General features: G+C 42.6%; 1 protein-coding gene and 1 long non-coding RNA gene across 2 annotated transcripts in view; one reads left to right on the top strand and one right to left on the bottom strand.

Moving 5' to 3' along the window:
- Positions 1 to 417: 417 nt before the first annotated feature.
- Positions 418 to 10922, bottom strand: LOC128454010 (uncharacterized). Its single transcript, XR_008341584.1, has 3 exons — positions 10588 to 10922; positions 7987 to 8077; positions 418 to 1234 (listed from the first exon to the last, which is right to left on the bottom strand). It is a non-coding gene; the product is annotated as an uncharacterized LOC128454010 (long non-coding RNA).
- The window catches only part of klf17 (Kruppel-like factor 17), a 2609-nt gene continuing 1450 nt past the window's right edge, over positions 10516 to 11674 (top strand). The window contains exons 1-2 of the mRNA XM_053437137.1: positions 10516 to 10796; positions 10923 to 11674. The exon at positions 10923 to 11674 is cut by the window's right edge and continues 347 nt beyond it. Coding sequence (XP_053293112.1) covers positions 10716 to 10796; positions 10923 to 11674 — 833 coding nt within the window. The 5' untranslated portion in view covers positions 10516 to 10715. The remainder of the gene's footprint in view (positions 10797 to 10922) is intronic.

The following is an 11674-nucleotide window of genomic DNA, read 5'->3' as shown; positions in this document are numbered from 1 at the left end:
CTTAATCCCTGGAAGTCAAAAGAAATGTAGTGTTAGCATTGAGTCTATTTATTTTGACATTCCAATGTTGATGCTGTACTTTCAGATGAGAAGACGTAGATTTTGCCACAGGCATGAAGCCAGTAATGTGCTACAGGCGGCATCGGCCCACCCACATTACTCACTGACGCACCCAGTCAACTTTGATCAAAGTGCATTTTGGAAATTAAATGATGTAAGAATAGAAATATAAACTTCGGATTAGAATGAAACTATTGAAACAAGCTATGGGGAGCAACCGGACGTGCTATGGTTCTCACAGGCCGACGCATGGGCTACTCGTGGTTTGCCCGTATTAGTGAAGAAGGGATTTGGGATATGTGCGATTTCCGTCTGATAATCACTTTGTCATATAATACGTTAACAACTTCTCTGCTATTTTGTGTTTGTAATTCTAAAAAAGGTATTTCTCTGGCATACACATACACACTGGGACACCACCCATTGATGCCACCGGCAGAAATTCCACCTGCGTTAGTGTCCCATTAAAACATCCATAAGGTTTTTAACATCCTGGGTATGCTGGTGCAAAAAATTATTTGCTTTGGACTATTGAGTCAATACATAGCTGTATATTTGATGTTGATAGCTGGTTCTTCTTCTTCTTTGTTTGGTTTATTGGCCGGTGGAAACCAACGTCAAGGTGTATTACTGTCATCCACTGTGTCTTCTTCCTCTTCTTCTTTTTGGAAAATAAAATCATCACAGTTTTTCCTAGGTTTATTTATGTTTTTAAGTCCCTGTTTGTGGGAAAAGATCACCCACTACCTTCTTTTGCTGGTTGTCGTTTCCAAAGTTACAATATAATTGCAATGCAAAGCCCCAGCCTGACGTGAGTGACACTCATCAAACTCTCTGTTTGGACTGTATCTCGCTGTCGTCTTTATCACGTAAGATTCAGTAAGTTAAACACCAACTTGAGAATGAAGCTCGCAATCAGCATTGGATTATCTGAATGCTTGTCCCCTACATTGACCATAATACCTATATTTAATGTTAGATTCCATGCACAAAGTTTACAAAACCAACTCATCATACATTATCACCCACATACTGGAGAAACACAAAAGCAATCCCCTGTATCAGTTTCATTTACAACTTAAATTGACCATTTATATGCAGGCTCTTTCGTTTCAGTGAAAGGAAGAATTTAACTTGAGTCATCGCAGGCGGAGTCACAGTCCAGTTCAGGCACCTGGAAAGAGAAAGATACGCATATCAACAAACCAAGTTGTTGACCCTGGAGACCTCACGTCTCCTTTCCAGTGAACGATCTCTCTGTTTTTCATCCTGTCCACATATAAAAAATACTGGAATCAAATCAGACTTGAAGAAAAATCGCATTGGAGCTGTCATACATCTGTTCTTTTTCTTTTAGTTGCCAGAAATGGCTAAGCTTGGATTTAAGCAATGTGTAACTTTTAACAACACATTATGAACTGTATGTTTGACATGATATGTTTCCTGGGAAATACGCTGGTAACTGGTAAAACATAAATCTTCCAGGAAGCTTACAATGCAAAACCCTCATATTTAAATGATGATGTTGCCAGAGTCAAATAATAGAATGTGGTTAAAGAAAATCTATTTCTTTGTGTAAATGTACATTGTATTGTTTTCTTTTCCATATTCATAAACATCCAAACTACATCCAATGCACAAATTCATTTTTGGATTTCTTGCATATTTAAGAAGCCCAGAGTATGTGTCCGCCAGGGCAGAATCTTGGCATTAAATTAGTAATATTTTCAATGTAAACTAAATACTCTAAATCCATTTGCAGACTTGAACTTTGGGTAAAATCCCAAAAAAATTGCTGGGGGGTTTAGAATTTGCCTTTCACACATGCACAACACAGCGGCTGGTTTTCTGCACAGGCACGTTGATAATAGCAACAAATCCTCCACATTATTCAGACGAGAAGTGGAGCAGCCGGGTGCAGCAGACAGAGGCAGGAAGTGACGTATTAACTCCGCTGCAGACATCACGTGATGTTCTAGAGAACAAACAGACACTGGGGACAGCTCTTATTGCTTTTTCATTTGGAGATATTTGTTTTCTTTAAAAAATTTAAATTTTTGCGTCTGTGACGTCTCAGAAGCTTCATCCTCCCTCCCACTCACTTGTGATGAATCCTGCGGGGGATCCCCAGCTGTGTTCACACATCGACCTCTCCTGGATTTCTACGACCTTTATACTAGGGGGCCACCTAGATAAAATCCGTACAACAAATGCACCTCCTCTGGAGAGAATATGGAGGAGCTGCGGAGATCAGTGCGTGTCTCAAAGCAATTAAAGAGCCTACAGCCATGCTAGCAACTCTGTCAGGATGTGCTCTGATGTTACATCAGTATGCAAACTGACAACACCATCCCTAGAGCACCATTAGCTGCTCAAATTAAGAACAGAATTGATCTTATTTTGTCAAAACTGTACAAAGGCGTGCAGCCATCACCTGCGAGGGGTCCTGCATATTTCAGTGACAAACCCCTAACAGATTTATGATCTGCTTGGGTGGCCTTGTTTGGAAATGAACTCCTAACCCTCTACGTCTTATTGACACCGAATACACAGCGTGTTATGCACAATACATCACCCCTTGGCCTCTCACTCACCCACGCTGTGCTGCTGCTTTCTTTAACTTGTCTATAGCCCATGACAGAAGGCAAAGAGACGAGGCAATTCATAAAACACTACGTCATCAGGCATCAATCACAGGTATTTGAATTTGTCTTGATTGTTACGCTTGCGACTTTCTTAAAGTTGGAACAGGTTGAATTATTGCAATTTAAACTCACGGTCCTGCCATTGAAATGGTTCCCAGACTTTTGTTCCCGTGGTGAATCACTTCCTAGCTCAACATGTGCTGAGATGTTTGGTCTCACTGGGACACTTCAACCCCTTTGGGACATTTCTCGTATTTTGGTCTATGGGTGAAACGTGGTGCCCGAGTGGTCCTGCAGCAAGAAGTTCACGTGTAAAGTGGTATTCACACACGCAGAAATCCAAACCGTTCTGTGTGAAATAATAACCTCAAATGTCAAGCAGTATATGTTTTCCTTCTGCCTGTTACAAAAGCCTGACAATAGGTGTGATTTTGTCCCTTTGTTGTGTGTCTCTCTCTCAGTAACACAGCTCAGTCAGTGAAAGATGAGCTAAGTGGAGCAGACAAGATGGATGTGGAGCTATCGCATATTGCCTCAGAGCCCGAGGATTGCTCCTGAACAGAAAATATGGACAACATGGTGCAACAGCAACCCTAAACCATCTCCCTGTTATAGCACACAGTCTTTCTCCCATTACCTCTTTAATGACACGCCTATTGTAAGGCAGTTTCTTTAAACAGAAGCCCACTTGAAATTATATAAGCTGGCTATTTACGGCACTAAGTCGACCAGCAGCGGTGTCAGGTCACTGAGTCTCTGAGTATGATCCTGTGATTGGAATAGAATAGAATAGAGTGTAATCCGGTCTGCTTACTTTTGACTTTAAATACTTTATGGTCAAAATTTTGCAGTAATTACCAAAAAGATACAGAGAAATCTTTCACACACTTCTCACATGGGTTCATTCAGATATAATCCAGAAATTTTATTGGGGGGCTACTTTCTAAGAAAACAAAAAGTTAGCAGTAATCAAATCCCAGTCCAACATTTAAGGGACAGATATTTGACAAATGTGAGGAAAACATGTTTAACTAAAAAAAAAATCCTATTTTCGAAAAGTATTTTATTGGCTCATATTTGATTGTAAAGTATAAGCAAATAACCCACATACATGTCAGTCTGTGAGAAGCTGATGTTCCCGAAAGACCTGTTTGAGACAGGTTCTGAAGATAATAAAAATAAATAGTTTCACCTGCCGTATGCTCTGTGTGACCCCTTGATCTAATGCTAATTAGATCTAGCTGTTGCTATTTGACACCGTTGTTTGTATATTAAAGCTAAAAAGCTAATCTATCTGCATGTGAACCTGTTTGACTGAGGCCTAACCACAAGTGGGAGGAACCAGTCACTCACATGGGCTAAAGTGGAAAAAACAAGCTATTTAATTTTTGACTTTAACATTGTGTATCTATCTATCTATCTATCTATCTATCCATCTGTGTATCTATCTATCTGTTTATCTATCTGTTTATCTATCTATCTATCTATCTATCTATCTATCCATCTGTGTATCTATCTATCTGTTTATCTATCTATCTATCTATCTATCATTATCATTTTCAAATATTTCCCAGATTTTGAGCATGGTACTTTCACACCTGTGCCTTGATATCTTAATTTGCGACACATTTCTTTTTCTGTGTTTCTGTTTTCATCACTATGCTTTGGTTTCTTAAACATTTCTTGATTTTAAATTAACACCAAAATACCGGTGATTTCTTTCCAAGGAGCAATTGCCCAGATATTCTTCCAACTTATCATTAAAATGTGCGATAAAAAGCGTATCTGCTTGTGACATGAGCACACCGCCATGGGAAACACACTCACACAGACAAAAGACTTCCCAACAGGTGGAACAGGTAATGGCCCTTCAGGTGAAGAGTGAGCTGGTGGCCAGAAACGGGCAGACTCTCAGTCGGTGCTGCAAGAGGTGAAACTGAGACCGAAGGGAGACGGGTTCTTCCCCATACACTTGAATAAAGTGGACTTGGATCAGGTAGAAAGACTCAGATCATCTAATCATCAGTCCAGCACACTATGAAGTTAACTATGTATTTATTGTCCTGTTCTAAAAGTGCATAATTCATTCACAATCCCTGAGCCTATTTTTCATCAAGTAGGATTATAAATGAGCTGTGATTTCGCTTCAATAAGCTCAATGCTAAAAACAGGCATTTTACAAAATGCTTAATTTGATCGAACTTGAACAAACAAAAACCAAAGAGAACATATTGCAATAAGAATCTTTTTCAGTGTCTTCTACCTGGATTGTCCCACTTTTTCACCCTGAGATATTAGTTTTCTTTATTTTGTTTTTTCATTTGAATTCTTTTGAATGCTAGAATCCTCATCAGGACCTCCACCCCACCAGCTCGTTGTGAATCCTGCAAAGAAACTCCTGCTGTGTTCTCACTTGGGCTCCTCTGGAGTTTCCTCGGACTTGCCAGGGGACAGAAAGTCTGCAGATACTCGAGAGGCTCTCACTCACGTGCGTTCACACATCTTCTGTTCAGTGCATGTCTCAAAGCACCTAAACAGAACTACTCTCGCGGCAGTCTTCAAACAACTGCTTTGTATAATCCATTCTGAATTACCATGTTCATGTTTTGCAGTACATCTAAAAAAAAAAATTAAACTGCTTAATGGGAAGGTTAACTTTTGATTTCTGACAAGGATGACAGCTGGATTATTGTTAACTTGTATTTTGTGATGGAAGCTAAACAGGCCCTGTTCACAATCCCAGACCACATTTGACTTTTTGAAGAATCAAACTTGAACTTGTAGACTACATCCAAATATCTACAATTTAATTTGAAAACGCACCAAGTCTGCTATGCGCCCGGCATCCACATTGTTCCAGACTTTAAGAGCGTGAGAGGTTTGCAAAGACTGCTGGCCCTGTTTTTGTTTGAAAACATCGGGAATAAAGCAAATGAACCAAGACCTTGAGCTGCCCAGGACAACATCTGACAGCAGTGCTAGAGAGCATAAACAAGAGCAGGCAAGTCTCTTGAAACCCATTTCCTCTTGAGAGCAATGAGAGTTGGTCATTATTGTGGAGACTGTCTAGGAACAATGCACAGGAGGTACAGGTTCATTTGAGCTGATTTCATTTTGAACAAGGAGTTCACTTACCAGTTAAATGTTAAAACGTAATGTGAATAAAATCTGATAATCTTGCTTTAATCCACAGTGACACTCAGACTAAACAGGTACTAAATGTAAGTAAAGGGCAATAATAATTATCACAGTCAAATTTTCATCAATGGCAATATGACAAAAGTTCAATATATATCGATACACATATTTTAGTGTGATGTTTAAACAAACTCTGTAGGAAATGTGTCATTTATTGTGATAATTATTGATAACTGCCGATACGAACATTTTGATCATGATAATATTTGTGGACCTAATAAAGGGTTTCAAGTGTAATTGAAATGTTTTTATTTATAAAATAAATAAAGCAGTGAGTGATAGTATTGATAATGTACAAACACTCAAGAATTTCTGTCACTATGTAACCACTCTACTCAGGGGGTCGTCATTACTGATTCAGCTTCTAATTACCTCCGACCCTGATCACACACACACACATGATAAACGTTAATGAGCCGACATTCTGCTAAGTATGTGCCAACCTGATCTCATTAGCCTAACAGCTAGCTGCTAATGGCCTCATTAGTTCTGAATGCTACTAAACCATTTAACCACCATGAGCTTTGCAGACTGGAAAAAGATAAACCATTTAGGACCATTTAGGTTGGAAGTTAAACACTACAGCAGACTGGTAATCCTTTGTTTAATATAATGAGATCATGTTTGATCTGACATGTTGACTTCATCTCAACAGTTTGTATTCCATCCTTAACATAAAACCTCTGTCAGTTTATCTATTTTTCTTCTGTTTATAATCAGGTAAATACTTTTCAAATAAATCCAAAAAGAAATTGACCCGCTGGAGATGTAATAACTGAAATCCTGCAATCTAATCCCGTCTGCTCAGAGTCCTCCACTCCCGCCGGCAGACTGTTTGACCCAACAGGCGTCAAACTCTGGCCTCAGGAAGAACGGAGTTACTGATTGGACCGTGTTGAGGCTGTTCTTCTTTCCCATGATTCTTCTCCTCGGTCTGCGTTTGTTCTGGTTTCCTCTCCTCCCCACCTCCCTTTGATATCTTTCTGGAAGGTAAGCAGTCCGTCTCCGCGCCGTCATCGTACTTTCTTTTTTCCTCTTTAATCACTTTGTTGTTTTTTCATGCCATGCACAGCGGCATATTTATCCAAGATAACAGTCGGGTTTCCCCTCACTTTGTGGGTGATGAGGATAATTGCTCCTACTAGGATGTGTGTGTGTGTGTGTGTGTGTGTGTGTGTGTGTGTGTGTGTGTGTGTGTGTGTGTGTGTGTGTGTGTGTGTGTGTGTGTGTGTGTGTGTGTGTGTGTCTCCATCCGCTCTGCGCTCTAGGTTGTTTCTGGTTATTCGGAGCACAGCCACTGATTGGACAAGAACACCAAAAATGTATATACCGTATGCAGGATTGTGTGTGTCTCTAAATGAGACAGACATTGACTTTACAGGGCAGTTGTCTGAACGTGCCGTCACACATTTACATTAAAGAAACTTAGCCTCCAGTCAATTAGGTTTCTGTGAAAACTCCTAAATCTTTCCTGAGCATCAAAGCAAACAGCGAACAGGTTGAGTATGAGAAATAATTGTCAGACGTGAAGTTACACAAACCATCTCTTCCCAAATAAAACTAAATACCAGAATTATAGAAACGTATCATATGTAACTACAGGAGCTATGATTCTTTCAATCAAAACAATAGCAAAAGAGTTTGAGGCTGTTGTGGAGCAGCATGGGGTAATGGCAGCTGTGTTCACCACCACAGCCGAGGAAAATCTACCGGACGCGAATCAGGAGTAGATCATGTTCATGGATGAGGTAATGTATTAAAGTATTATTCACATTACACAGCAAATGGCAGTGAATAAATGTGATCTACTATGAGTGACCACTTCAAACAATGGACAGAAATACAGCCAACTGGCTAAGATGGCTGGAGTGGGTTTTCCCTTCGTCAAAAGTTGTTGACCCCTGGAGGTTATAGCAGAGAGGGGAAAAGTCACGGATATGACACAATTAAAAGGTGAATAATTGTTGCATATTTTATTTTTTAATTCAATCAAGCAACATCAAATCAAAAAACGGCCTACTGTTTGATGTTGAAAGTGTAAAAAAATATCCTCGAACGCCCTCTTTGTTCAGATCTGACTCACCATGTATTGGGTTCTGTCAGTGAGAATCCGTTCAGTAGCTTTTGTGTCATCTTGCTGACAATCAGACAGACAGGGGCAAACACACAATGTCCTGTAAAACCAAAAAGACCAAGTTTCAGTTATCTGCCAAAATATTGCAACAAGGCAACAACTGAAGCTGAAGTTTTGAAAGTAGAAATACAAACACTTGGATGAGATAACAGCTCCTCTGTGTTTACTTGGGAAATATTTGAGTGTATCCATCGTGAGGTGCCTTGCTTCTCTGTCTGTCTGCTCGAGTGTAATCTTAAGTAATTGTGTTTAGAAAACACTTGAGCTGGGAGACTTCCTCCCTTTTAGAAAGGAGAGTGACAAAAGGAGAAACCCGAGCCCGGGGTGACTCTTTATCTGGATCTGTCGCTCTCTTCTGGACCAGTTGCTTTTTACATGACCTGACTTTGATGAGGCCTTTGATGGAACAAGACAAGATAGAGGACGGCTTTCTCTGCAGGGGAGCTCACTCAATGGTTTCAGTGCCTTCTAAAAATGATATTTCAATGTAAAACCCCAAGCTTATTACTGCTCCTCGAAGGTGCTGTAGTAGCGCAATTCCACAAACACAAAATGTCCCATATAGACATTTTCAACCAATGGATGAAAGTATAATGTGTCTGCATTCTCAGTTGCTGCATCTAAAGGTCACTGCAGAGTGAAAGTAGAGGAAGCAAGCGTCCACTTTTCCTCAGGAAACAGAGTCCATTTCCACTTGGCACATGGACACGAGCGGAATTTGTTTTGCGTAAGCCCAGCGGGTTAAAAATAACGGAGTATAAAGGGAGAGAGCTGCAGGACGCTGCCTCTCACAACACCTGCAGACATACAGAGAGAGAGAGAGGCAGAGAGGAGCAGAGAACCAGATATTTGCATTAGTGTGTTTGGTTGAGTGGCGGTTTGGGTGATTTAAATCAAATCAAATTCACTTTATCTAATCTGATCTCATCTAATAAGATATGGGACCAGGGACTGGTGTTATGCTAAAGTGGGATAAAGTTAAAACGTTTTTTGTTGATCAGAACTAGGACAGAAAGATAGAAGTAAAGGAAGAAACGAGTTTTTGTCATACAATTTTATTAACCCCCCTTCTCTGCATGTGTAAAACAATAAAGGGGATATATATCAACCGTCTTTGTTACAACACCAAACATTGTGTTTCTTGTGCCCTAAATGTTCAACAGTATGTTCCTGAAGCTGTTACATTATGTCCTGTATACATCAGTTAAACCCCAGAGGGGCCTAGCTCTCTCATGAACAGACCGTTTTCCAGCTTCAAAGTCAGACTTATTTATATGGGAGGGGTAGAGCTGCCTGGACTCATCAGTTAAGATTCAAATTAGAACCGTAATTTTATTTAGTCAGTATTATAGCTGGGGGGTCTGAGGGGGCGGAAACACGGGCAGCAGACATCTGAAACATGCTATCAGCTCAAGCAATCTTCACCAAATGCTGAGATGCAGTGACGCATTTGAGGTAATTAGATGATGAAACTGTTTGTTTTTTTAAGATTGTTCACCAATAGATGAAAATGTCAGATGAAAGTCAGATTATTTTTAACCTCTCTATATATGTATTATTAATTTTCCCTTCATTCTCCACGATCGAGACCCTTCCACCTGCACATTACCATAGTGATGACTGCAGGGGACATTACAGGCCTGCTTTTGGGGGGGAGGGCTCATTGAGAAACATGTAGTCCTTTGTTGACACCCGGATTAACAGGTTGTTTCGATGGTCTTCGGGATGAGCCGCCTCTTCACACGTTTCTGTTTGCGTTAAACACGCAGGGATCAAGTCGGGACACAGTAATGGTGTGAATATGCGCGTGCGTGTGTTAAAGAAGGAGGCTGGAGTGAAACTGTGCGACACTTTTACGCAGCTAAATGAACGCACCAAGTGCAACCAATGATACCTGCTTGACCCAATACGTTTCCCCAAAGTGTTAATATTACCAATGGAACGCTCGAACTGTAACTCAGCACTTTCGGAATCCCGAGTCTCCTGCGGCCCTGCACTCCGGCGAGGATCAGTATCGCCCCCTGTGTCTGCCTCAGGGGAAAGGTTTGGTCTCACGAGAGCAGACTTGGATGCCTCCACACTGCACACACCTTTATCTCACTGGTGGATGTAAAATAAAGAGGTGGAAATGGCTAAATGCTCTGGCTAAAGGGCAGATTGGGAAAAGTCACGCGTCAAAAGTTAGTGCGTAAAAGACGCGTAATTGATATCCATTGGCTAGAGTGATGTTCATAAATGTGGATGATGGTCATATACTCAATAATTCTGTTACGTAAATCCTTTCTTTTTTTGTTTCGTGCCATAGCTGCTTTACGCACCTAATGTAATTTAATGTGTCAGCCTTGTGTGTGTGTGTGTGTGTGTGTGTGTGTGTGTGTGTGTGTGTGTGTGTGTGTGTGTGTGTGTGTGTGTGTATGTGTGTGTGTGTGTGTGTTGGGGGGGTGGGAGCTGTGCGTGTGCGTGTGTTGTGGAGGCTGTAGTTGTGGCCACACCTCCCAGTATTGGAACACTGGAGCTATAAGAGGCTCCGGCACCACTGTTGATACTTACATCCTGAATCCTGGAACGCTCCTCAGCTGTCGACGTTACCACAGACGCGTTTTATGGACATAAAGGACCGCGTCAGTTCTCACTTCCAGTCCCGAGTCCTCGCCTGTTGTCACCTGTGAGCGGTCAGCATGGCTGCGGCTGAAGCTGCGATGCCCGTCGTGACGTCTTTTCCAAGTGTCCAAACCATGGAGAGGAAACATTTTGACAACGTAAGTAATCACTCCTGAGTTTCCAACAGTGAGTTTTCTCTGGTGAACAGTGTTAAGGTTAACTTTGGTTCAGATTGCTGTGATCGCATGAGGCTCACTCCATGTCCCCTCTGTGTTCCCGTGCAGCTGTGCAGGGAGGAGTGTGCGCGTCAACGCAGCGCGACAGGTGGCGCGGGCCAGCCGCTGATTGAGGTGGAGTTCAGCATCGTGCAGGCTCCCGCGCCGCCTCCCAAAGACGACGACGAGCTGGGCAGGTTCCTGGACCTCGAGTTCATTTTGTCCAACACCATCCACTCCGACGTGCTGAGCCCCAGCAGCGTGTCTCCGCCTCAGCAGCAGCACTGTGCGTACTCTCTGCCGGAGTCTCCGGAGAGCTGCGGCTCCGTGCCGGACAGCAGCGACCACCCGTCCCCTCACCTGGCCTCACAGAGCTACTGCGGCACCGCGAGCTTCTCGGGCTCCAGCCCGGTGCGCAGCCTCATGGCCGAGCTCCTCACGCCCGAGATGGGCTACCCGGGCGAGAGCTCGCCGGGCAAGGCGCGGGACGTGCGGGAGTACACCGAGCTGCGCGCTCTGAATCCCGCCACCGTCCAAACGACGTCCGGGCACCAGCATGTGGCCACATCCCCGCCGCCGCTTGGACTCAAAATTAAAGACGAGCCCGTCAGTCAGTCCTGTATGATGAGTGCTGCTGGCGGCTTCATGGGACAGATGTTTGAGAAGCACCAGTTACGCGCCGCGCATCCCGCAGCGTTCACGCACCACCCCGCTTCAGTTCTAGGTGGGCTGCCGGGGTTCGGCGCGCAGCCCATGCAGCACCCTGTTCTCCAGGGCCACACAGACTGTCACCTACAAATGAACTCGACCATGAGCTCTCA

Source organism: Pleuronectes platessa, chromosome 13 (assembly GCF_947347685.1).
Source record: "Pleuronectes platessa chromosome 13, fPlePla1.1, whole genome shotgun sequence".
NCBI classification, from domain to species: domain Eukaryota; kingdom Metazoa; phylum Chordata; class Actinopteri; order Pleuronectiformes; family Pleuronectidae; genus Pleuronectes; species Pleuronectes platessa.
This window is presented reverse-complemented; position numbering and strand designations above follow the sequence as displayed.